At 44.4% G+C, this 27576-nt stretch overlaps 1 protein-coding gene across 1 annotated transcript; it reads left to right on the forward strand.

Annotated features, from left to right (window-relative positions):
* Positions 1-9986: 9986 nt before the first annotated feature.
* Positions 9987-26240, forward strand: LOC109933645 (VIP36-like protein). The gene is made up of 8 exons (XM_020532667.2): positions 9987-10207; positions 11710-11831; positions 12656-12773; positions 16269-16351; positions 18859-19020; positions 19746-19860; positions 22366-22485; positions 23328-26240. The coding sequence occupies exons 1-8, from the start codon at positions 10090-10092 to the stop codon at positions 23468-23470; spliced, it is 981 nt and encodes a 326-aa protein (XP_020388256.1). The 5' UTR covers positions 9987-10089; the 3' UTR covers positions 23471-26240.
* The last annotated feature ends 1336 nt before the right edge of the window (positions 26241-27576 follow it).

Consider the following 27576-nt stretch of genomic DNA (forward strand, 5'->3'; position numbering starts at 1 on the left):
GGTCTGGCAGCATCTGTGAAGGAGAAAACAAGAGTTAACTCTTCCTCAGAACTGATGGTGGCTATTTGTTCTCCATTCCTAATTGACCTTGATCAGTCTGGGTCTCTTGGTCATTTCAGAGAACAATTAAGAGTCAACCACATTAGTGTGGGTTTGAAGATACATGTAGACCAGACCAATAAAATACAGCAGATTTCTTTGCCAGAAAGACCTATTTCTGAAGAAGGGTCTGGACCCAAAACGTCACCTTTCCTGCTCCTCTGATGCTGATTGGCCTGCTGTGTTCATCCAGCTCTGCACCTCGTTATCCCTTAATGAACCAGATAGGTTTTTAAGACATTACTTCCACCAGCATAGTGAAACTACTTTCCAATTACAGATTTTACTTATAGAATTTGTGACCCCCCCCAACCATCAGACTGGGTATCACGATTAGAGTCCACGGATATTACCACATGTCACTCCATACAGCCAAAAATCTTCCTCGATTTAGAAAAATGCACGGCCATTCCTGGTGACTACTTCTGATGCTACTGCACTACTCTGATGTGACTCACCATTGCCGAGCTCTGACCTAATTCTGCTTTACCAACGCCAAAGATAAACCAGTCTTTCCCACCCCGGCACGCAAATTAAAGGTGTGCTGCAGAGGTGTGTCAATACTGGGGGAGAAAGAAGGAAGAATTCCACCTCAACAAATTTGTAGAACTGGTTTGATTGGTTTGTGGTTCTCCACTTATATTTACAGTCATAGAGTCAGACAGCATGGAAAAAGATCTTTCGGTCCAGTTAGTCCATGCCAACTATATTCCCAAACTAAACTAGTTCCAATTGCCTGCATTTGGCCCCTAACTCTTCGAACCTTTCTTATTCATGTAAAAACCACAAGAATTGTGGATACCATAAATCAGAAACAAAAACAGAAGTTACTGGAAAGGCTCTGCAGGTCTGGCAGCATCTGTGAGGCGAAATCAGAGTTAATGTTTCGGGCCTGGTGAACTTTCCTCAGAAGTGGTGTAGCTAGGAAAATGTCGGTTTATATGCAGCAGATAGGGTGGGGGGAGGGAGTGAGGAGTAAACTATAGGGTGGGGATAGAGCCCATAGAGAGAGAAGAGCAGTTGGACAGACAAAAGAGTGAATAACAATCTGGCTAGGAGAGTGATAAGGAGATAGTAGGAACTGCAGATACTGGAGAATCTGAGATAACAAGGTGTAGAGCTGGATGAATACAGCGGGCCAAGCAGCATCAGAGGAGCAGGAAGGCTGACGTTTCGGGCCTAGACCCTTCTTCAGAAGAAGGGTCCTGCCAGACTTGAAAGGGCAGAAACTTAGATGGGGGGAGGGGAGGATAACAAGCTAAAAGAAAGGGTTCCCAATTTATAACACAGTGTGGAGCTGGAGGAACACAGCAGGCCACGCAGCATCACAGGAGCAGGAAAGTTGGTGTTTCAGGTCGGGACCCTTCTTCAGAAATGGGGGAGGGGGAAGGGAGCTCTGAAATAAATAGAGAGAGGAGGGGTGGGGCTGGGGAAAGTAGGTGGGATGATGATAGATGAGTGCAGGTATGCAGTGGTGGGGATTGCTCAGTGAGGTGGGAGGAGCGGGTTGGTGGGAGAGAAGATGGATGGGTCAAGGAGGAGGGGGTGAGAGGGAGGGTTGGTCCTGGGATGAGGCCGGGGTTGGGGAGATTTTGAAACTAGTAAAGTCGACATTGAGACCATTGGGCTGTAGGCTCTCAAGGCGGAATATGAGTTGCTGCTCCTCCAGTTTCCAGGTAGCATCGTTGTGACACTGGAGGAGGCCCAGGATAGACATGTCGTCCAGGGAGTGGGAGGGGGGAGTTGAAATGGTTCGTGACTGGAAGGTATTGTAGTTTGTCGCGAACAGAGCGCAGGTGCTCCACAAAGTGGTCTCCGAGCCTCCGCTTAGTCTCACCAATGTAGAGGAGGCCTCCTCTCACCCACCTTCCTGCAAGAATGTGATTCCCTACTCCCAATTCCTCCACCTCCGCTGCATCTGCTCCCAAGATGGGGTGTTCCACTCCCAAATATCCCAGATGTCCTCTTATTTCAAAGACCGCAACTTCCCCTCCTTCAGTGGTCGAAAATGCTGTCGACTGCATCTCTTGCATTTCCCGCACCTCTGCCCTCACATCCCCTCCCCCCAACAAAAACAAACACAGATTCCCCCTTGTCCTCACATATCACCCCACTAACCTCCGGATTCAACATATCATTCTCCGCCACTTCATCCACCTGCAATCTGGCCCCACAACCAAGGGTATATTTCCCTCCCCACCCCTATCTGCCTTCCGTAGGGACTGCTCCCTCATCGGCTCCACACTCCCCACTCGCCCCACCACCCCCGGCACCTTTCCCTGCAACCGCAGGAATGCTACACCTACCCCTACATCTCCTCCCTCACCTCCTTCCAAGGACCTGAAGAAACCTTCCACATTAGACAGATGTTTACCTGCACATCTGCTAATGAGGTCTATTGCATTCGCTGCTCCCGATGTGACCTCCTTTACATTGGTGAGACCAAGCGGAGGCTCGGAGACCTCTTTGTAGAGCTCCTGTGCTCGGTTCGTGACAAACGACAACACCTTCCAATCGCGAACCATTTCAACACCCTTCCCACTCCCTGGATGACATGTCTATCCTGGGCCTCCTCCAGTCTCACAACGACGCCACCCGGAAACTGGAGGAGCAGCACCTCACATTCTGCCTTGGAAGCCTACAACTCAATGGTCTCAATGTGGACTTTACTAACTTCAAAATCTCCCCACCCCTGGCCTCATCCCAGGACCAATCCTCCCTCTCATCCCCGCCTCCCTGACCCATCCATCTTCTCTCCCACTTATCCGCTCCTCCCACCTCACTGACCAATCCCCACCACTGGCTATCTGCACTCACCTATCACCATCCCGCCTACCTTCCCCAGCCTCACCCCGCCTCTCTCTATTTATTTCAGAGCCCCCTTCCCTCTCCCCCATTTCTGAAGAAGGGTCCCAACTCAAAACGTCAGCTTTCCTGCTCCTCTGATTCTGTGTGGCCTGCTGTGTTCCTCCAGCTCCACACTGTGTTATCTCTGACTCCAGCATCGGCAGTTCTTACCACTTCTGAGTTCCTAATTTATAGGTGTTGAACTCAATATTGAGTCCAGAAGGCTGTAAAGTGCCTAGTCTGACGATAAGATAACACAGTATGGAGCTGGAGGAACATAGCAGGCCAGGCAGCATCAGAGGAGCAGGAAGGTTGACGTTTTGGGTCAGGACCCTTCTTCTGATGTTGTTCCTCCAATTTGCACTGTGAATCACTGGAACACTGCAGCATGCCGAAGACAGACATGTGGGCACGCGAGCAGGACACTGTGTTAAATGACCAGCTGCAAGAAGGTCACGGTCCTGGTTATGCACAGACCAGAGGTATTACGCAAAACGGTCACCCAGTCTGCATTTGGTTTCTCCATTGTAGAGTAGGCCACATTGGGTGCAGCGTTTACAATACACAAAACTGTTAGTGGCTAATAATAGGTAGTGTGTAATGCAGACTATGTGATATCAAGGCCATAATGGCTATTCACTGTCCTAGCCGGATCGTTATTCATTCCTTTATCTTTCCAACTGTTCTTCTTTGTCTTTGGGCTCAACCCCACCTAACGTTTACTCCTCACTCCCTCCCCCCAACCTATCTTCTGCATATAAACCAGCATTTTCCTAGTTACATTTCTGAGGAAAGGTCACTGGACCCAAAACATTAATTCTGATTTCTCTTCACAGATGCTGCCAGACCTGCTCAGCTTTTCCAGCAACTTCTGTTTTTCTTTCCTATTCAAGTACTTAAACATATGGATGATAATGGAATAGTTTAGGTTAGATGGGCTTCAGATTGGTTTCACAGGTCGCCGCAACATCGAGGGCCGAAGGGCCTGTACTGTGCTGTAATGTTCTATGTTCTATGTTATCCAAATGTCTTTTAAATTTTGCAACTGTATCCACATCCACTACATCCTCTGGCAGTTCATTCCACACATGAACCACTCTCTGTTATAAAAAAAGTTTCCCCTTACGTCCTTTTCAAAACTTTCTCCTCTCACCTTAAAAACATGGCCCCTAATTTTGAACTCCTCCATCCTAGGGAAAAGATCTTTGCTATTCAACTTATCTATGCCGCTCATGATTTTATAAACTTTTATGAGGTCAAACTGCTACAATCACAATCTCAATCTCCTGGGCTTCAGTAAAAAAATGTCGCAGCCTACCCCAGCCTATTTTTATAACTCCATTCCTGGAAACATCCTCATAAACCTTATCTGAACCCTCTCCAATTTAATAATATCCTTCCTTTAATATGGTGACCAGAACTGCACTCAGTACTCCAGAAGAGGCCTCACCAATGTCCTGTACATGATTTCCCAATTCCTACACTGAAAAGTCTTAGCAATGAAGTCAAGCATGCTAAACCCCTTCTTAATCACCCTGTCTACCTATGATGCAAATTTCAAACAATTATGTACCTGAACTCCAGCTCTCTCTTTTCTACAACACTACTCAGGACTCTACCATTAATTGTATAAGTCTTGCCCTTGTTCGTTTTACCAAAATGCAATACCTCACATTTATCCAAATTAAACTTCATCTGCCACTCCTCAGCCCATTAGTCCAATTGATCAAGACCTCTTTGTAATCTTAGATAACCTTCTTCACTGTCCACTGTACCATCAATTTTAGTGTCATCTGCAAACTTACCAACCATGGCTCCTAAATCTTTCATAGAAATGACAAGCAAGAGTGGACACAGTACCAATCCTTGTGGAACACCACTGGTTGCAGGCCTCCAGTCCAAAAAACAATCCTCCACCACCACCCTCTGTCTCCTACCATCGAGCCAATTTTGTATCCAGTTGGCAAGATCTTCCTGAATTCCAGGTGATCTAATTTTACAAGTAAGTCTACCATTGGGAACCTTGTCAAAGACTTTACTAAAGTCCACGTAAACAACATCTACCATTCTGCCCTCATCAATCTTTTTGGTTACTTCCTCAAAAAAATTAAATCAAGTTTGTGAGATACGATTTCTCTTGCACAAAACCATGCAGACTATCCCTAATCAGACCTTGCCTCTCCAAATGCATATAAATCTCTCAGAATCAGCTCCAACAACTTACCCACCACCAATGTCAGGCTCACAGGTCTATAGTTCCCACACTTCTCCTTACAGCCTTTCTAAAATAAAGGCACAACATTCAGTCATCCAGTCCCTCACCCGTGTTTCTTGACGATACAAATATTTCTGCCGGGGCCCCACAATTTCTTCCCTAACTTCCCACTATGTCCTAGGTCAAACTTGATCAGGTCTCAGAGATTTATCCACCTAAGGCCTCCAGCACTTCCTCTTCTGTAAGATGAACTGTTTTCGAAACATCAATATTTATTTCCCCGATTCTCTAGCCTCAGTTTCTTTCTCCATGGTAAAAGCTGACGTGACATATTCATTTAGTATCTCCGCCATCTCTTGAGGTTCAACACATAGATGACCTCATTGATCTTTAAGGACTTGTATTCTCTCTGTAGTTGCTTTTTTGCTCTTAATATACTTATAGAATCTCTTTGGATTATCCTTAACCTTACCTGCCAAGGCTATCCCATATTCCCTCTTTGCCTTCCTGATGTCCCTCTTATGAATGCCCCTACACTCTCTACACTCTTAAGAGATTCATTTGATCCCAATTGTCTATATCTAATATATGATTCATTCTTATTCTTGACTAGAACCTCAACGTCTTTATTCATCCATTTTTGCCTACTCTTATCAGCCTTACCCTTCACTCTTACAGGAACATAATGCTTCTGAATTCTCAACACACTTTTGAAAGGCTCCCACTTGTAAGTCATCCCTTTACCTGCCAGCACTCTACTCCAATCAACTTTTGAAAGTTCTTGTCTCATACCATTAAAATTTGCCTTACTCTAATTAAGAATTTTAGCTTTTATGGAAGACTTATCATTTTCTGTAAATATTATAAAACTAATAGAATTACGATCACTAGTCCCTTACTAAAACTTGCTCTGCCTTATTTCCCAAGAGAAGGTCAGGTTTTGCTTCTTCTCTAGTAGGTGTGTTTACATATGGATAAAGAAACTTTAGATGAACACATTTAACAAATTCCTCACAATCCAAGCCTTTAACACTATAGCAGTCCCAGTCAATGTTTGGAAAATTAAAATCCCCTACTATTACAGCAGTATTATTCTTAGATGTATCTGAGATTTCTCTACACATTTGTTCCTCAATTTCCCCGACTACTGGGGGGCCTATAGTACAATTCCATCAAGATAATTACCCCTTTCTAATTTTTACCTGAATAGTTTCACTGATCAACCTCTCAGAAATATCCTCTCTAATTACAGCAGTAGTGTTTTCCTTAATCAAATATGCCACTCCCCCTTCTCTTTTGCCTCCTTTTCTGTCCTTCCTATAGCATTTAAAACCCGGAACATTGAGCTGCCAGTGCTGCATTCCCTCAGCCAAGTCTCTGTAATAGCTGTGACACCCCAGTCCCACGTTTTCATACATGCCCTGAGATCATCAGCCTTACCTGTGAGACCCCTTGCATCGAAATAAATGCAGTTTAATTCTTCGGAGTTACCTTGTTTTCTGACTTGCTCTTGTCTGCCTTTCCTAATTAACAAGGTCTTTTCTGATTCTCATGTGTCTTTCTATTTTTACTGCTACGTTGGAAGCCCGGATGCCCTCTCTGCTAGTTTAAAAGCGCCCAAAATAGAATTAGCACATCTCTCCCCCAGGATATTGGTTCCTTTCCAGTTCAGGTGAAACCCATCCCATTTGAACAGGTCTTTTCTGCCCCAGAAGAGATCCCAATGATCTAAAAATCTGAATCCTTGCACATTGCACCATCTCTTCAGCCATCAATTTATATGCCCTATATTTTTATTCCCAATCTCATTAGAGTGTGACACTGGGAGTAAACCAGAGATTTCTACCTTTGAGGTTCTGCTTTATAACCTTCTCCATGTGAAAAGCTAATTGAGTTCAAATTTCTGCCCAGAAATAGAATCACCCGCCTGAATGATGAGGTAACACATCTTTGAGAAAAAATATGAATTCCCTAACATTTCTGCTACAGGGTCCCAGGGCATGCCATGAAGGGGCCTCATAACTAATGAGATTTTTTCTGAATTGTACTAATTTGCATGTAGTAAACCCCCATAAGTAGTGAGGTAAGTGACCTAATAATCTCTTATAGTTACCCAAAATTTCAAGACAAAGTTTCAAGTGCATTGAATATAGGAGTTAGGAGGTCATGTTGCAGCTGTACAGCACATTGGTTAGGCTATTTTTGGAATGTTGCATTCAGTTCTGGTCTCCCTGCAATAGGAAGGGTGTTGTGAAACTTGAAAGGGCGCAGAAAAGATTTACAGGGATGTTGGAGGGATTGAGCTACAGGGAGAGGCTGAATAGGCTAGGGCTATTTTCCTTGGAGTGTTGGAGGCTGAGGGATTACCCAATAGGGGTTTATAAAATCATGAGGGGCATGGATAGGGTGAATAGCCAAGGTCTTTTTCCCAGGGTAGGGGAGTCCAAAACTAGAGGGCATGGGCGTAAAGTGAGAGGAGAAAGATTTAAAAGGGACCTGAGGGGCAACTTTTTCATGCAGAGGGTGGTGCGTGAATGGAATGAACTGCCAGAGGAAGTGGTGGAAGCTGGTACAATTGTGACATTTAAAAGGCATCTGGATGGGTGCATGAATAGGAAGGGATTAGAGGGATATGGACCAAATGCTGGCAAATGGGAGTAGATTAATTTAGGATATTTGGTTGACATGGACAAGTTGGATCGAAGGGTCTGTTTCCGTGCTGTACAACTCTATGACTCCTTTGAAACTTCACATTCCCCAGCCATGTGCCTGCCTGCGATAAGCAAATTTATATGAAAGTGAAAAGCACAAGATCAAGGTTCCAACACAGCAAAGACTGTCTGTACAGTGTCTGGAATCCAGTTAAACAACCTACGGAGATTCATGGGAATGTTCCCAAACTAAATTTGATACCGAACCACGTATTTAACCAGGTGTTAAAACAGGTATCCAAAAGCTTGGTCCTTATCTGCCTGGTAACACTAGTTGAAAGCATGTTAGTTTTCAATGCACACAGATGAGACCCAGCTCTACCTCCCATCACCTCTCCCAACCCACTTCCACTGTGTCTAAATTGTCAGACTGCCTATCTGACATCTGGTATTGGACAAGCCGAAATTTTTCCCAAATAATTATTGGAACGAGCAATGCTGATTGACAGCACCAGGGTACTGGTTCAGTTCCACCTTCGGGCAACTGTCTGGTGGAGTTTGCACATTTTTCCTGTGTCTATATGGGTTTCCCCTGGGTGCTCCAGTTTCCTTCTACAGTCCAATGATGTGCGGGTTAAGTGGCTAGGCCATGCTAAATTGTCTCAAAGCATCCAGGGATGTGAAGGCTAGGTGAGTTAGACATGGGAAATGCAGGGTTACAGGGATAGGGTGGGGAGTGTGGCAGGTTTGGGTGGGGTGCTCTTTGGAGAATTGCCGTGGACTTGACGAGCCAAATGGGTTGGTTCCGCACTGTATGGATTCTATGATTCAGATGAACACACTTGAGATTTTGAAAAGATCCATTGCAGCACAGAGGCTGAATCCTGGAGGTAGCAAGAACTGCAGATGCTGGAGTCAGAGTCAATACAATGAGGTGCTGGAGGAACACAGCAGGCCAGGCAGCATCAGAAGAGTAGGAGAGTCGACGTGGGCCAAATTGGGATGATCTGAACATTGTTTGGAGTCCGTTGGAGTCCCAGGGTCGAGGCCGAAAACATCGACTCTGATGCTGCTTGGCCTGCTGCGTTCCTCCAGCTCTGCACTGTATTGACTTTGAACCCTGGAGGTATTCAAATATGGTGTCCTGTGCAAGGAAGAGCTCAGATTTGGGGGGCTCAAGATTTGGGGCAGGAAAGGGTAGTTTGAGAAATGAACTGTTAATCTTACTGCAAAAAAAAACCTTCAAAGGAAATTGCCACCATTCAAAATAGGCTCATAATACCCATACATAACAAAATTAGGGTCCAACTGGGCATTCATAAAAAACTCTTGCGACATCTTCAAAACTCTTCAATTAGTGCCTTCCGATTGACCGACAACCAGCTATTGCTTTCTCTGTAATTCTATCTAAATATATTTGGCCAGACAACTTTATTACAGTGCAGCTTACTGAAAACCGACAGATAGCTCAAGGTTAAATTTAGAAATGCATGTTTCACGCAAGACGTGATGTTCCTCGTGATTATTAAGTTGAGATGAATTAAAGGAAAACTGTCAACTGATGACTAGAATTTGCCGGATCTTTCTATTTGAGCCTCTCCGTCGGACTTTGTGGTGTCAAAATGGAAAGCAAAATCCGATTAAATTTGGAAACTTTAAGAAACAAGGGTTGATTTCGTTTAAGCTCACGATGTTTCAAGTTGTTTTAACTTTGAATGCTAGTTTCCTAATGATAACCGACAATCTTCGTCAACCATTAATTTCGTTGCTGCTTCTCGGCTAAAATTAGCACCTGAAAGAAAAATGTAACCAAATTTTGTTCAAAACTCTGGGTCCAATTGTTGCACTGGTTGAGACAAAAAAAAAGTTAGCATTTCCAGGCTTTTGAAGAAGTAATGTGGGAGAGGAAACGTTAACTGTGTTTTTCCGTCTCCACAGAAGCTGATGAGTTTCTCTTGCACTTCCAGGTTGTTTTATTTCCAAGTTTGGACCCCTCTCACGCTGGTGGAGGGACAGAAACAAAAACAAAGTCTATTTGGGAAGGTGGTAATAGCGGGGTGCGGAGGATAGACCGAGCCCAGCCTGTGGAAAAGTATCCATTCCAACAACCAATGGGCGGCGGGGGTCCAAAGCGCAACGTTCCAAAATGGAACGCGGCCCCGGAGCCCGCGCCGTGATTGACCGCGGCAGCAGCCAATCCAGGAGCGGCGGGCGCCGTCGGAGGAGGCGGGATCTCTCCGCGTAGCTGTTCCGCTTGCAGTTGCAGCGGCGGCGACAATGGCGCTGCTCTGGGCACTGTGTTCTCTGCTTGCGGCTCTGCTCAGCCGGGCCCAGGCGGACGCGAGCACAGAGGAGTATCTGAAACGAGAGCACAGCTTGATGAAACCCTACCAGGGTAAGGGCTGCCTTTACTTCCCTTCCTCTCGCTCCAAACATTCGAACGAATTGCATTGAATGGCATTAACAACACCAATACCACGACCACCCTTCCTCGGCCCCTCTTCACCCAATCTGTTACTAGCAAAGCACCTCGAACCTTTGGGGGGGGCCAAGTGCAGGGATCGCAATCACCATATTCAGGGTTGTGTGCACAAGTGTGGTCGCCATATTATGCAATGAGGGATAGAGAAGCGCTGTACAAGCTGAAATGTATGCAGACACAGCCAGCAATTAGGAAACCTCACAATGTTATCAGTTATCGCCACAAGAATTGAATACAAACGTAGGAGATTGTAGTTTAGTTATATAAAAAAATAGAGGGACGTTGGTTAGGCGCCACTTAGAATATTGTGTTCAGTTCTAGTTCCTGCACTACAGGAAGGATGAAGTTAGAGACGAGATTCACCAAGGATCTTGCCTGGGATGGAGCACTTTGGTTAGCTATGAAGACAGGCTGGATAAACTCATTCTTTTGAAGCAGGCAAGGTTGAAGGGGTCCTAATTAAGGTGCGCATAAGATTATGAGGGGACATGGACAGGGTGGATAGAAAGCACCTATTCCCCTTAGTTGAAGGGCCAATGACAAGGGGGCATCATTTTAAGGTAAAAGGCATGAGGTTTAGAGGGGATTTGGGGAAAAAGGAAGTCACTTGAGAGTGGTGATAATCTGGAATGCACTCCCTAGGAAGGTAATTAAGGACGGAAACTTCACAACCTTTAAAAATTACTTGGATGAGCACTTGAAATGTTATAGCATTCAAGGTTTTGGGCCATTGCTGGAAAGTGGCATGAGTGCAGATTTAAATTAGATTTTTGTCAGTACAGACTTGATAGACTGAAGGGCTTCTTCTGTACTGTATGATTCTATGGTTAAATGCATTGGAAGCAGTTCAGGGAAGGTTTACCAGACTAATACTGGCAGAGGGCAGGGTGTCTTAGCAGACTAGTTTTGTACCTGCTGGAGTTTAAAAGATTAAAAGATGACTTGATTGAAAGATCCTGAGGGGTCTGGATAGGGTGCATGTGGAAAGGATGTTTCCTGTTGAGGGAGAAGCTAGAACGAGGGGGTCACTGTTTACAAATCAGGGGTTATCCATTTGAAAGATGATTCTTTTCTCTGAGGGTGGTGAATGTTTGGAACTCTCCTGAAAAGACAGAATTTGTAGAGTCCTTTGAATGTTTTCCAGGTTGAAAGAGATTCTTGGTAAGCGAGGAGTGGGTGAAAAGTTATCGGGGGAGTTGGGAATACAGATTTGAACATGCAATCAGATCGGCCATGATCTTATTGAATAGGGGAAGCAGATAAAAGGCTGAATGGCCTGCATCTGCTCCTACTCCCATTTCTGTGAGTGACAGAGTTGTAGAATTTTGACCCAGTGTCAGCAAAGGAATGATTTCGTTGAAGAGAGCTCTTCTGTCTTCACTGCTAAGTGTTGCTTGTTTCTGTCTCTCTTGTAGGTGTGGGAGCCACAGGTTCTAACACTCACTGGGACCTCCAAGGAAACACAATGGTGACCTCCCATTTTATACGACTGACACCTGATCTTCAGAGCAAACAGGGAGCGATCTGGAATCGTGTAGTAAGGGTTCATTCCTTGTTTTGATGTATTTGTAAATTTTGGGATAAGCATGTTAGCACAGGGAAATAAGTGCTTTCCACACAAGTGGCAGCATCAGTGTGGTACAAAATAGACTGGATACAGAGTAAAGCTCCTACTACACCATCTCCATCAAACACTTCCAGGACAGGGACAGCACAGGATTAGATACAGAGTGAAGCACCCTCTACTTTTTTAGCAGAAAGTAAAGCCTACGCCCCGTTGAACACCACCAGGACAAGTACAGCAAAGTCATAGAAGAGCAAAGGCTGTATTTTATTTGTAATCTGTGCTTCAGCTGTCTTTTTTGGTCATCACAAAGTTACATTGAAAAGTGCTGTTGAGCAATGAAAATAATCATTTGAAGAACCCAGGCTTCACATCAAACACTCCCTGAACAGATACAGCAGTGATTTATACAGAGGAAACCGGCCTCTACACTATCCCCATGAAACACTTGCAGGGCAGGTTAAGCACAGGATAGACTCAGACTAAATCACTCTACTCTTTTAGCTGAAAGTAAGCCTTCCTCCACAATGTTCCCATCAAACACTCCCAGGATAGGGAGAACGTGGGATTAGATACAGAGTAAAGATGCTACTACTCTCTTAAACTGAAAGTAAAGATCCATTGACACTGTCCCCATCAGACACTCCCAGGATAGGTACAGCACAGGATTAGACACAGCAATTTAAGAGACAATGTGGACTTTGCCTTTTAATTGCTTTGTGCTGTAATTTACTCGTGTTACAGTTTCACCTATAATATCTTCAGAGATTACTCATGCTCCATCTGTGTGTCTTTAGGCCTGTTTAATGCAAGACTGGGAGGTGCAGGTCCACTTCAAAATTCACGGCCAAGGGAAAAAAAATCTGAATGGTGACGGGTTTGCGATATGGTATACCAAAGATCGCATGCAACCAGGTACAGTGATCTGAAATCTCCAAGATAAGTGGGCTAGTGACATTACTTTGAATGGGGCTTATTTACTGGAACCCAGTCACAGGTAGAAAAGATAACATCAGATCTTCCCCCTCTGATGCTGTAATGCAAATGTAAAATATCACAGTTGTGTGACATCTGAAATAAAAATAAAAGTGATGGAAGAACTCAGCAGGTCTGGCAACATCTTGGAGAAACACAACTAATGTTTCAGGTCTATCATCTTTCATCCAAACTGGAATAATGTGATGTTAGGTGTCTCATTTATACGTAGAATCATACAGCACAGAAACAGACCCTCGGTCCAACCAGCCCATGCCAAACGTAATCCAAACTAAACTAGGCCCACCTACCTGCACTTCACCCACAACCCTTCAAACATTTCATATTCATGTACTAATCCAAATATCTCATAAACATTGTAACTGTACCCGCATCCACTACTTCATTCCAATCATGAACCACTCTACAAAAAAAAAATTGCCCCTCGTGCCTTTTTTAAATCTTTCTTCTCTCACTTTAAAAATATGTCCCAATGTTTTGAAATTCCCCACCCTAGGGAAAAGACACCTGCCATTCACCTTATCTATACCCCACACGATCTTATACACCTCTATAAGGTAACCCCTCAACTTCCTACGCTCCAGTGGGAAAAGTCACTGCCTATCCAGCTTCTCCTTATAACTCAAACAATTTTCATACCGTTTATTGTTAAGTTTGAAAGTTTGATTTTTGAATTTGTGTCAATTAGGTTGTTCTGTGTGTCTGAAGGGTTTAATGATGAACCTGTTAAGTTTTTCTGCAGCAATGATGATTTCTCTTAAAAACAACTTTTGATAGAAAAGTGGATGACAGAACTAATGGGTTTTTGTGTATATTTGGAAAATTTACCTCCAAGCAATTGTACTTCAGGGTTTCCATTAGAAATGTTTGGACTTGTGTTTTTTAAGCTTAAGGAAAGAGGTGTTTTTTTTTCAAAGTTTGGGGCAGTCCTGCAGAAGTTGGTGGATGAAGACAGATGTTTAATTCAGTTTTCCTGAGAAAGGGAGAAGGTAGAAAACAGATTACCTTAAAACAAACAATGTAGTGGTAGAGACAACAAGGTGCAGGGCTGGATGAACACAGCAGGCCAAGCAGCATCATAGGGGTAGTCCCAAAATGTGAGAGTTTGAATAACAATCTTGGAGGTTATTTGAAACTGAGTACACTTGAGCTCAAATGTATGATGGTTTTTTCCTGGATTTTTTCAGATCGGGAGTTGAAATCACAGTTAAATTAAACTTATCAAGGTGTTAGAGGAAGGGGTTCTGGTGAGAGTACTGTGCAAGGGGGGCTGTTGAAGATTTTGTAAAGGAGTGTTTTCGGGATTGACTTTAAAGGTGTTTCAAAATGTTTATGTTTGTATTATAAGCAAATAGTCTGTTCTATTTTGTCTTTGTTTCTTTTGCTTCATAAATTCCTCTTTCATTGTTCAAGCCAATTCCGCAACATTGCGTGCTTATGTTTCAATGAGAGACCAGAGAGTCATACAGCACAGAAACAGACCCTTCGATCCAACTTGTCCATGAAAACTAAACGTGATCAATCGAGCCAGGTTTCACTCTGGGATCTCAGTAATAACAAGCTGGGATCATATCAACCAGTAATAATAAATAAGAGGATAAATACAAGATGCACATTTAAGTCAATGCATATCTAGGACCTTTTCAAACTGTTTCCCTCGTTCCAACTCTATTCTTCTCCATGCCAACTGTTTGAGACTAAACCTTGGTGTCATATTTGACTCCACATTGAATATCTATACAGCACAGGAACAGGCCTTCTGGCCCACCATGTCTGTGCCGACCTTGATCCCAATCTAAATTAACCCCATCTGCCTGTATCCCTCTATTCCCTGCCTGTTAATGCATCTTCTAAATGCCTTTTAAATGTCATTATAATATCTGCGTCTACCAGCTCCCCTGGCAGCATGTTCCAGGCGCCTACCACCATCTGTGTTTTAAAAAAAAACACTTGCCTCACACATCTTTAAACTTTTCCCCTGTCACCTTGAACCTATGCCCCCTAGAATTTGCCATTTCCACCCTGGGCAAAATACTGAGACTATCCACCCTATCCATACCTCTCATAATTTTATATACTTCTATCAGGTTGCCCCTCAGCCTCCAGTACTCCAGCAAAAACAATCCACGTTTGCCCAACCCCTCCTGAAAGCTAATACACTCCAATCCAGGCAACATCCTGGTCAACCTCTTCTGCAGCCTCTCCAAAGCCTCCACATTCCTTCCTATAGTGTTGCAAGCAGAATTGTACATAATACTCCAAATGTGGCCCAGCTAAAGTTTGAAACGGCTGCAACATAACTTGCCAAGTTTTATACTCAATGCCCCAACTAATAAAGGCAAACACGCTGTATGCCATTTTTACCACCTTATCCACTTGTGTTGCCACTTTCAAGGAGCTATGGACTTGCACCCCAAGACCTCTGTATATCAGTGCTCCTCAAAGTCCTGCCATTTACTATTTACATTCCTTTTGCATTTGACCTCGCAAAATGCACACTTGTCCGGATTAAACTGCACCTGCCATTTCTCCACCCAACTTTCCAACTGATCTATATCCTGTATCCTTTGACAACCTGCCTGACTATTCACAACTTCACCAATTTTCATGTTATCTTTTCATATCCCTGCCCTGACAAAGGTCACCTATTTCTACTTCCTTAGCTTGCCCCGACTTGACCCTCCTTTCAGCTCAAGAGCTGCTGAAAACCTCATCTTTCCTTCCAGATTTGGTTATTCCAACACACTCCCACATTCTACCCTACTTCACCTTGAGCTCATCCAGAACACTGCTGCCTGTGTCTTAACTCACTGCGAGTCCCATTTCACCCTGTCAACCCCCCATGCACACACTGACCTGCTCCTGGTCAAACAAGTTCTTGATTTTTAAAACCCTCATCGTTCTTTCCAAACCCAACCATTCCCACCCTCCCCATCCCAAAAATCTTCATAACCTCTTTTTCACCCCACAAGGGGTATCTGTGCTCCTTTGTTGCTGGCCTCTTGTGTCTCCTTGGTTTGAATTGCTTCATCACTGTTGAATGGCCCTTCAGTTGCCTGGGCCGCAAGCTCTGTAATTACCAATACAGCTCTCTGCCCGTATCTGTCCTCTTTCAAGAAACTCCTTAAAAACCTTCTTGACCAACTATGGCTCGGTCACGTCTTATTTCAGAATGTTTCTGTGAAGGACCAACGGATGTTTTATTAGGTTAAAGGCTTCATATAAATATAAGTTGTTCTTGAATGTCTACTTGGGCAGATTTCAAAATGGTGGCTGCCATTTGGAGGGGTGCCAAACAAAATTTGATCACTATCTGGTTGAGATGGGGAGAAATTATGGTAGGGAGCGGGGAGAAACGCGATGCCAGACAGGAAACCTAGTTTTATGGTTTTCTGAACAGTCTCTCCCCTTCAGGTACAGTGTTCGGAAGTAAGGATCTGTTCTCCGGACTGGGAATATTCATGGATACCTACCCCAATGAGGAGAAACAGCAAGAGGTGAGCTCGGGTATTGCAGTCTACATTACAATAATTTGCTGCTCTTAAGTATAATGTGAACATTACAATAGAACTCAACATCTTTTATCAATGGTCTTTGTTGAAGCAAGGATATAACTACATTATCAATTTAAAATACATTTTGATTAACCTGTAGCAAAAATCAAAGATATCAGTGGCAGCATTGTTTCTTTGGATTGCCAAGTTATGTCAGACCATAAGATACAGGCCATTTGGCCCATTGAATCTGCTCTGCCATTCGATCGTGGCTGATATGTTTCTCAACCCCATTCTCCTGCTTTCTCTCCCGAACCCTTGATCCCCATACCAATCAAGAACCTATCTATCTTTGTCTTAGATACACTCAATGACTTGGCCTCCACAGCTCTCTGCAGCAATGAGTTCCATAGATTCACCACCCTCTGGCTGAAGAAATTCCTCCTCATTTCAGTTCTAAAGGGTCGTCCCTTCATTCTAAGGATCTGTCCTTGGGTCCTAGTCTATCCTCCCAGTGGCAACATCTTCTCCATGTCTGCTCTATCCAGGCTTGTCAGTATTTTGTAAGTTTCAATCAGATTCCCCTTAATTTTTCTAAACTCCAAGAAGTACAGACCCAGAGTCCTTAACTGTTCCTCATACGATAAGGCCTTCATCCTGGGTTCACTCTTATAAACCTCCTCCAATGTCAGCACATCCTTGGGGCCCAAAACTTTTCTCGATATTCCAAACGCGTACTGACCAGAGCCTTTTTTTCGGACCAGTTTCTTTCTATCTGCTAAGTGAACCTGCATGTTAATCTTAAGAGAATCCTGAACCCGGACTCCCAAGTCCATTTGTGCTTCAGATTTCTGAATCCTTTCCGTGTTTTGAAAATAGTCTACTTCTCTGTTCTCCCTACCAAAGTTCACAGTCTCGCATTGTGGGTTTCAGAATCTTAAAAAAAAAAATACGTACGTGCCCGCTCGCTCACTTATCTGAACAGATGCTCGCTTGTGGTCCAACAACCAGTTGTCAGAACTGGTTCCTTCACATCCACGTGGTCACAATCAGGAAAATGATATGTCTTTCTGTGCTGAGTAAAGGTGGTTTGCTGGGCAGGGCTGAGAGATTTGCAACATTCCAGTTTGCCGAACTTCACATACTGCCAAATGCAAGATCCATCCTTTCCAGAGGAACCTCAACAGGTCTCAGCGAGGTAGCCAAAGTCTGATTGGAATACTGTTGTTTGTATCCCGTCCTGTCCAATCTCTTGGCATTGCCACAAAAGCACTGTTTGGTGAATTTAGCGTCTGGATGGGAAGCACTGCAGAACCCCCTCAGTCCTTTCTGTTCTCTCGCTGAAGATACTGTTTGCCAACCCCCACCCCACACCCAGCCCCTACTGACTAATCACTCAGTGGGATCTAAAGACTGATTAGAACTGGGCACGGTGCTAAAGGTGGGGATTGACCAGAACTGTTTGATACGATCAGCCCTGGTCCATTTCTGGTGGACCTCTTGTGGTCAAACAGACTGTGACAAAATCAGAAGTGGATCTATTACGATAAGGTGAAAACCATGACCCCATCCACAAGCCATTTCCTGATTTCACGTATTCCCTGCATCCTGATCCGTCACTGCAGATGTAATCCGTTGGAATAGCCTCACCTGGAAAGACGGCACTGAGGCTACGATAAGGGGCACTGCAGTCTCTGAGCGGTGAGAGAAGTCCATGTGTTTGTTCTGCGCTGGTCGGTATTGGCAGCAGATTGCTGTTTGCAGGAATTGCGTGCCACTCGGTTGACTGCAAGCAATGATGAGTTATTGAAATTGCTGTTTTATCTCATTGCTACTATTTGGGATTGTTACCGGGGATGTGCAGGCTAAGAAGAGAAGATATTCACCTTCCAATCAGGTAGTCTTGTGTTCGATCTCCGTGCTCTTGCTTGTTTTCTTGCTTTCCTGTCTGAGTTTATCATTTTGCATTCTTTTTTATTTGAACATGTGATTCTCATGCAAGGAAAACTATTAGTTTGCAGTGTTTAATCTTTGTGTTCTGTGATGTGTTCTGTCCTCTTCTCATCCACCATCATTGAAGGACCCCAACAATGTGGAGAGATCAGAGCCTCTCTCAAAGAAGTCGGCTGGGACTTACGAAGTCGAAGGCTTTCTTTGAGAGGGAGACTGATGGGGAGATTGTTGGATGATGCAAGGAAGAGGGGTGGAATTTGAAAGCTTCCTTCTGCATCCTCTCAAACTCTGTTTCGAACCAGAGTGTTTGCCCTGGAGAGCTCGATGCAGTCTGCTGGAGCCCTGAGTTCAAATTATTGCTTTTGAATAAGTGACAGTAGGACCGTCATTAGATTAAGAGAATGTGTGTTAAGAAGTTCAATTCATCTCCTTTCTGTCAGTTTGGGAAACAATAGGCTGGCATTTGCTCCCAGGCATGTGTTTTAAGGATGTTGGTGAGCTCGTTGCTCTGCGTTCATAGACTCATCTGTTTTTTTTTGTCCCCTCTTGCCACACAGCGAATTTTCCCCTACATCTCTGCAATGGTGAACAACGGGAGCCTGTCGTACGATCACGCGCGAGATGGACGGCCCACCACCATCGGAGGGTGCACCGCCCTTGTGCGCAATCTCAACCATGACACCTTTGTGGTGATCCGGTACCTGAAACGGAGGCTCACGGTGAGTGGATGCCAGAGAACAAGTCTTTCGGCTCCCGACAAAATGTAAGGTTTCCCACCCTGACCAATCCCCTTATTGGGCTGTGGTTTCTGTCGGTGCCAACCGTGGTCATTCAAGTGGCCCCTCTTCATGTGGGTACTTGGATGTTGGCAAGACCACCGAGGACATTCTGCCTTCGCCCAGTGAAGACAGACAGATGTGTTGTTGAAGGTTTTGGTTTTGCTTATCAGGACACGTGCAAGAATGCCAAATTTCAAAGGAAGCAACAATTTAAACCGTACGAGAAAATGTTGCTGATTGTTTGTGGGTTTGCCCTGGAGAATGCATGACAGAAGCATTTTCCCCTTGGTTTTTTTTTTGTTTGAAATTGAGGAAAGGTGCAGTGCCCGGACAGGTTCCTTTTGCATGCAGAGGATGGGTCCTTGCATATGAGTACTTGTGGCTTCCAGCTTGTGTACTTGTGTGAGGTACCAACTTTAGATTGAGACTTGAACCTGAGGCCCTTACTGGCTCGATGGACCAATATGTACTGACTCGGTTTGCTGTAGCGTACTCTTCTTATTACTGTTTGTGTGCCTCAAACAGACCTTTGTATCCTGCTGACCCTGGCATACAGGCTGCCCTGTTAGTACAAGGTATTTAGCCATCAGCTTTCTGGTCAATGTCAGGAGCAGACAGGAAACGTTTTGAAGTAAGTTGGTGAATATTTTTTTCATCGTTTGCAGGTCATGATCAACATTGAAGGCAAGAACGAGTGGAAAGATTGCATTGACATTCCTGGCGTCAAACTGCCTTTGGGTTATTACTTTGGGATCTCTTCAGCGACTGGCGATTTGACGGGTATGTTGCACTTATCCCTTTCCTTTATCTTGCGTTGCACTGGGTTACTGGAAAAATACTTGGCGGAGGGGGGAAACACCTTGCATTTAAATAGCACCTTCGACGATTGCAAGGTCTTCCAAAATGTTTTGGGGCCAATGACATCACAAGGTAGGATGTTCAGAAGCCAATTTGTGCACAGCAAGCTGCCACAATCAGCAGTGTGAGAATGACCAGGCAATCTGGTTTGTTCTGTAATGTTTGAGGGATAAGTAATGGTCCCTGCACACTGGGGAGAGCTTACCTGGTTGCTTTAAAAATACCACCACGGTATCCTGCTCATAGGTTGAGGGAATAAACGGGGCTTCAGCTCAAGGTTACATCCAAGACTGCCCCCAACAGTGCTGCAGTCCCTCAGTACTGCACTGGTGTTGTCAGGCTAGAACTTGAACCAACAGTCTCCAAACGCTGGGCAGGGCTGACTCATTTTGAGGAGGTGTGGACGGTCAGACTCGATGAAGGGTGAGAGCCAGGGGACTTGATGGCCTTCTGAAATATTGCAGTTACCACAGCAGGTCAGAGGCTGGGAATCCTGCAACAAGTAACTCACCTCCTGGCTCCCCAAAGCCTGTCCACCTTCAAGGCCCAAGTCAGGAATGTGATAGAATACTCCCCCCTTGCCCCGGATGGGAGCAGCACCAACAACATTTGGGAAGCTCAACACCATCCAGGGACAAAGCAGCCCCCCGCTCAATTGGCCCCACATCCACAAACATCCCACTGCCCCCCCCCCCAAACACCGACGCTCAGTAACAGCAGTGTGTACCATCTACAAGATGCACTGCAGCGACTCACCAAGGCTCTTTAGATAGCACCTTCCAGACACTACCAGCTATAAGGACAAGATGGATACAAGGGAACACCGTCCCTCCAAGCATTCCTTTAGTGTCACTGGGTCAACATTCTGAAATTCTCTTCTAAACAGCAATGTGGGTCCACCTGCACCACGTAGACTGTCGTGGTTCATGAAGGCAGCTCACCACTGCCTTGGCAAGAGGCAATTAGGGATGGGCAGTGAACACTGGCTCAACCAGCAATGCCCACATCATAAGAAATAGATGAAGAATTGCTGGCTTTCTTGCTTTCTGATTGGTTATATGAGCCGAGTCAGTGAGTAACACAGCATGAAAACAAACCCGTCAGTCCTACTAGTCCACTCCAAACTAAACTAGTCCCACATGCCTGTGTTTGGCCCATATCCCTCTAAACCTTTTTGAATTCATGCACCTATCCAATTGTCTTTTAAACATGGTAACTGTACCCGCATCCACCACTTCCTCTGGCAGTTCATCCCACACGCGAATCACTCTGTGTAAAATAAATTGCCCCTCATGTCCTTTTTAAAACTCTCTCCTCTCATCTTAAAAATATGTTCCCTGGTTTTGAACTCCCCACCCTAAGGAAAAGACCCTTGCGATTTGCCCTATGATTTTATGAACCTCTATAACGTCACCCCTCAACCTCCTATGTTGCAGAGAAAAAGTCCCAGTGTTTTCAGCCTAGTTTTATTTCTGTTCCTGGCAACATTCTGGTAAATCTTTTCTGAACCTCCAATTTAATAATATCCTTCCTATAGCAGGGTGACCAGAACTGGACACAATACTCCAGAAGAGGCCTCACCAACATCCTGAACAACCTCAACGTGACATCCTACCTCCTATGCTCAAAGGTCTGAGCAATGAAGGCTAAATGCCTTCTTAACCACCCCTTCTACATGCGAGGCAAGCTTCAAAGAATTATGTACCTGCACCCCTAAGTTTCTCTGTTCCACAACACTGTCTGGAGCCCTACCATTAATTGTATAAGTCCTGCCCTTGTTTCTTTTAACAAAATCCAATGCCTCACATTTATCCAAATTAAACTCCATCTGCCACTCCTCAGCCCATTGACCCAATTTTGGTGTCATCTGCAAACTTACCAACCAGGTCTCCAAATGCTGATCCAAATTGTTTATATAAATGACAGGCAAAAGTGGACCCATCACTGGTTACTGTCCTCCAGTCTGAAGAAAAACCCTCAACCACCACCCTCTGTCTCCTACCGTCAAGCCAACTTTGTATCCAATTGGCAAGCTGTCCCTGAATCCTGTGTGAACTAACTTTACTCATTAGTCTTCCATGATGAACCTTGTCAGAGGCTTTACTAAAGGCTCAGTGGGTCCTCCCTCACTCAGGTGCACTGTCAGTGGAGGGGACCAGTCTTCCTCTCTTAGAGGGAGGAGGTGGTGACATTTGTGGAGAGAGGTTTAAATTCAGAAGCAGCCTGTCCCCGCGGTGGCCGGGCATTCTGCCGAAGAAGAGCTGGCACGTCCGGAACAAGGACAATGTGGAGCGGGCAGCTGGTGCAGAGCGGGAGCTCAGGGCCAGATCCGAGCTGGCCGAGAGGGGGAAAGAGTGTAATTTTAGAGTGAGTGATAGCTGATCGGGTGCTCTGTACCTTTTATTACTAAATGTTTTTCCCCTGTAGATAATCATGACATTGTATCGGTAAAAGTCTACCAGCTGACGGTGCAAAGAACGGCTGGGGAGACTGAATTGGATGACGTTGTGCTGGTTCCAAGTGTGGATAACCTCAAGTTTCAAGACGGTAGGACAAATCATTCTGGCTTCCTGCCCGCACAGAACAGACACCAAAATGTGAATGTTCAATAGTCTGGGACAGGGACAGCAAACTGTGGAATCTTGCAGTGCAGAACAAGGCCTGTTGGCCCTTTCTGCCTGTGTTGGCCCTTTGGAAGAGCTGTCCAATTAATTCTTCTGTGAGAATGTCTGCCCCTTATTTCATCAAAATGAGTTGAAAGCTGAGGATTAATTGAAAGCCCAATGATTGATGACCCAGCCATCCAGAAAAAGGCAAGTTTAATTCCACTTTGCCAGTCCCTGCAACAACAGCAACAACTTGCGTTTCCATAGTACCTTTAGTAAAGCAGATTGGTACTGAGCCACACACAATAACCGGACAGGTATTGGGATGTTTGGTTTACAGAGGGTTTTAAAGAGCTGTGAGAGATTTTTGGGATTGAGTTACCGGAGCTTTGACTCCCAGAAGCTGAAAGCTCTGGTGCCAGTGATGGAGCAGCGGCTGAGGAGGATAGAGAAGATGCCCAGAATGGGAAAGAGGCAGAGGGAGGGTCAAGGCCATTGAGGGGTTTGAAAGTGATGGTAAACATTGCATAAGGGATTGAGCTGTCGGTTGTATACAAACCAACTACTGACAACCCCTCCCCATGTAAGTCTCTTGTTTCAAAGTTGCTTTGAGTTCTGGAGGAGTAATGCTGGACTCAAAACACTTACCTGTTTCTCTCTCTGCCAGAACTGCTGAATGTCCCCTGCATTCTTTTTTTTAAATTTCAGATCTCCAGCACTTTGGTTTTAGTTGTTTCACAGTCATTTTATTTCTATCGTGGGTCTTCTTTCTCCTGTAAGCAGATGACCTGGATTACGAGCCGATGAGTGGTTTAACCCTGTTCTTCATCGTTTTCTTCTCCCTCGTTGGCCTGATGGTGCTGGCTGTGATCGGCATCATCGTGTTCCAGAAGTGGCAAGAACAGAGCCGGAAGCGTTTCTACTGAGGCCCAGCTGGGGGAAGCGACGTTTCAGGCTCCAGCTTTGGGGAGAAGGGGGAGATTGAACACAGCACAGGTTTATCTTCCTCATCTCGGGTCTCTTGGGATCATCGCCAACTGTGATTCTTTGATCTTGTTTCCAACTGTACTGAGGACAGATTAGAAACAGTATTGGAACTAGTTTACTGCTAGCTGAGATCATGGGACTGACTTGCGATCAGTGATCGGCAAAAAAAAAATCACCTTTATCGCAAGAGGTTTCAGCAAGAAGAAAACCCAAGAGGTGAAAGTTTTATTGTTTCTGTTTTCATCCCTCTTTCCAGACACGTCTGATATATCTAAAATGTCTTTCCTGTATGTGTGTGTGTGTGTAAGGATGCTATAACTAGTCTTCGCGATCCCACTTCCCTAACTTTCAAATAATCTTGCAGTGTTCCTCCAGACAAGACTGTGGCTGTTGCAGAGTTAAAGCACATGTTTGCAAGTTAGTCACAAGTCACCTCAAAAACAAAAGTTAAATTGAGGAAGAATATCATCTTGCGAACTATTCCCCTTTTTTACTTTTATAGATCACTGAGGGTTTAGTTGCTGTTTGTACAGAGTGTGAGTTGTTTAAAATTTCAGTTGTGTTTTACACTTTTGTGAAGATGCACAGCCTTTTGATTTTGGAAGAGGATAGGAAGGGGGATTTTGGGACAGTTGGTGATTTGTTTGTGTAAGAGCGCTAATAATGCCTTAGTTCACTTCCTTTTTTGAATCAGTTTGCATCGAAAGCGCAACTGTCAGAGAAAAGCTGCTTGCTTTTCTTTTCCCTGTGAATCTTACACTCATTGTGCAGAATGGTACTGCTGTGTTGATTGGATTTGTACACCTCGTTGGCGTCAGGCCGTAAAGGTGAGCTCACCCTTGTGAGGTTGGGGTGTTTGGACAGTGCTGGGGCTGCGTACCTTATAAAGTACTATCTTTAGCTGAGCCCTTGCCTTGTCGGGGCAGTGGGCTGGCTGCAAATTCCTGAACTACTAAAACTAAGCTGCTGGGACCTGTCGGGTTTTGACAATCTGTGTGTTTGTATGTTGGGTATTTTGGGTTTCAGTTGGGTTAGCTTGTGGTTGCATGCCCTCTTGTTCAATGGCCCTTAATCTTAAGGTGAAACCATGAGGATGAGGGGCTGAGAGAGAATCAATGTGTATTTAAACTAAGTTCTTAAAAAGTTAGTCGCTGGCCATCTGAAGAGGAGGGACGTTGTTTCTCTGTTTCTCTCTCTCTCTCGTCAGAGCTTTATTTTACCTGCACTTTGATCCTTTTTTTTTGTGTGCACTCCTGTACTTACAAATGTTCTAAACAAAGTGAGGGAGCCACGTTTGAAACTGGATTGTATGACCCTTCAGGAGGTGTTCGTGCACACAAACCTGCCTGAACGAGGGCCTCAATTTGCTGCTTGACAGCATTGCTGAGGGGTGCAGTTGTGAAATGGAGTGCGTTCGAGGATGAGTGAAGGTAGAGTATTGCAATATTGAACTTGATGGCAATACAATTCATTCACTCTCAATGGACTGTTCCATCACCGCCACAGGCAGCAAAATGCACTCAGTATTTTGAAGGAAATTTGCCTTTACAATAGTTAAGTAATCCCTCCCTCTCACAACCGTAATCTGTCAATTAATGATGTTGCAGTTCACACATTCTAAAAATGGGATCTTGCATGTTATGCAATGCATTTCACAAAATCAAAGTTACTCGATAGGCACTGAAATGCAGTTCCTTTTAACGCAGATGTGGCAGCCAATTTGCTCTCCACCAGCTCCCGACACCAACAAAACAATAATGACCAGATAGCACTTTTTTTTCTGAGGTGCTGGTTGTGTGGCCTGGATCCTCCGAGAGCAGGCAGAACTGTTTGAGAACGGCAAATTTATCCCAAAGGAATGGGACTGTAAGCTCAGATTCTTCCAACACAGCTAACTCTGAGGTGCAAGTCTCCAGTCTAATCTGCCGCTGCGTGCTCAGTTGTGTCATCTTTTGTTGTCGAATGAACTCAGTGACCTCCTTTGGGGTTGATGGGCAGAACATAAAGGCATAAATTTGTTCGCTTCAAAGTAAAAGCAAGTGAGTCAGGGGATTTGTGAGTTGCTTATAGACAGATGTGTGACAACATAGCTGGAGTTCCTACTTGTTACAGGGTGCGGAGACGGAGGCAGGGTGGGTTGACCTTAATCCCATCCACAGTGGCTGTCCCTTGCTGAGTATTATATTTCAGTTTTACAACGGCAAATAGGCTGCAGACAGTGGAAACTGAGCCAACAGGTTATTGTATTGCCGCGTTCACAAGGTGTTGGGCAAAATGCAAGCTTCTCTCTAAGGTATTGACGACTTCAGTTGAGTTGATTCATATCTAGTTCGTCACTGGAATCGATGAAAATGCAAATGTCAGCATTAAAGTGTTTATAACCACTGTACTATTTTTGTTTAGTCTATGGATTTAGAAGTGTTTGGATCAAACAAAGTAGCAAATATCAGCTCTGCAGCTGTCTAAACAGACTGTGCAGCTCCGAGTTAAATAGTATATGAACTTGATTGGGACATACTGAGGTGACTAACTTTTTTTTTAAAAACCTCTTCGGAATGATCCAAACACCAGACCAACGGCAAATCTAGACAGGCAGGAGTATTGATGACTGCTTTTGTTGGTGAACCTGTTATCAGACCACTGTCCTCACATGCTGCTGTTTAAATATCGTGAAATAAATCCCATAAGAAATTTCTAGAAAAAAACAAAGATGCTGCTTCCCTATCTGTTTTTCATCTGTCTCTCTTGGTCACTACATGTTATTGTAAAAGATGCTGGCCAATAAAATTTATCATTTGAAGAAGCCAGACTTCACATCAAGCACTCCCTGGGTAGATATAGCACTGATAAGAGACACAAAGAAAAGTTTAAAAAATTAAAGAACTGTGAATCAGGAACAAAACCAGAAGTTGCTGGAAAAGCTCAGCAGGTCTGGCAGCATCTGTGAAGGAAAAAACAGAGTTAACGTTTCGGGTCTGGTGACCCTTCCTCAGAACTGTTGTGACAAAGAAAAGTTTACTCTTTTAAACTGAAAGGAAAGCTCCCTCTATGTTGTCCTAATCAAAAATTTCATGACAAGAGACAGCATAGATTTGGATACAGAATAAATTTTAACAGAAGATAAGTCACCCCAATATTTTCTGTGAAATTCTCCGAGGACAGGGACAGTATTGTTTTAAGATATAGAGAAAAGCTTCCTCCATGCTGTCCCCATCAAACACTGCCAGGACAGGGACAGTAACCGGGTGAGATACATCATGAACTTTCCTCGATGCTGTCTCCATCAAATACTCCCAGGCCAGAGACGACAAGCTTTTTAAGATACAGAGTAAAGCTTCCTCCATACTGTCCCCATCAAACACTCCAGTACAGGGACAGTAACGGGTGAGATTCAGAGTCAGTTCCCTCTACTCATTTAAATTGAAAGTAAAGCTTTCTCTGCACTGTCCTCACCAAACATTTACAGGACAGCGACGGCACGCTGTTAGATACAGGGTAAAGGTTTCTATTCCTAAACTGCAAATAAAGCTCTCTCCACTCTTTTATACAAAAATTAGTGTCCTCAAACACTCCCAGTACAGAGAAAGTATGGAGTTAGATACAAAGTAAAGCCTCATCTACCCTTGTAATCTGAAAGTAAGGTTCTTTCTGCTCGTTTAAAATGAAACTAAATCCCCGTCTGTACTCTTCCCCCATCAAACACTCCCAGGACAGGGACAGCACGGGGTTAGATACAGAGTTAAGATGCCAGACAGTCTGCTTGACTTCATTCCTTCGACTTTGTAGTGGTTTGGTACAACTGAGTGGCTTGCTAACTAGATGCATCTTTACAGCTTAGTTACATGGTTGGCATAGACCAGCTTTTAAAACCAATTTTTTTTTTTGTTGTTGAGTTCAAACATCATCATCAGCTGTGGTGCCATTTGAACCCGTATCCCCAGAGCATTAATGGGATTCTGTGTTACATTAACATCACAACATCCTCTCTCGGGTAGTAATTCCTGGGAGTGTCAAAACCACAAAAGTACACTTTGAGATTTGCACA

Source organism: Rhincodon typus, chromosome 40 (assembly GCF_021869965.1).
Source record: "Rhincodon typus isolate 14 chromosome 40, sRhiTyp1.1, whole genome shotgun sequence".
Lineage (NCBI taxonomy): Eukaryota > Metazoa > Chordata > Chondrichthyes > Orectolobiformes > Rhincodontidae > Rhincodon > Rhincodon typus.

Coding starts and splice junctions, on each gene's coding strand:
- LOC109933645 (XM_020532667.2), top strand. CDS start 10,090: ATGGCGCTGCTCTGGGCACTGTGTTCTCTGCTTGCGGCTCTGCTCAGC. Junction 10,208..11,709: donor CTTGATGAAACCCTACCAGG/GTAAGGGCTGCC, acceptor TCTCTCTTGTAG/GTGTGGGAGCCACAGGTTCT. Junction 19,861..22,365: donor AGCGACTGGCGATTTGACGG/GTATGTTGCACT, acceptor TTTCCCCTGTAG/ATAATCATGACATTGTATCG.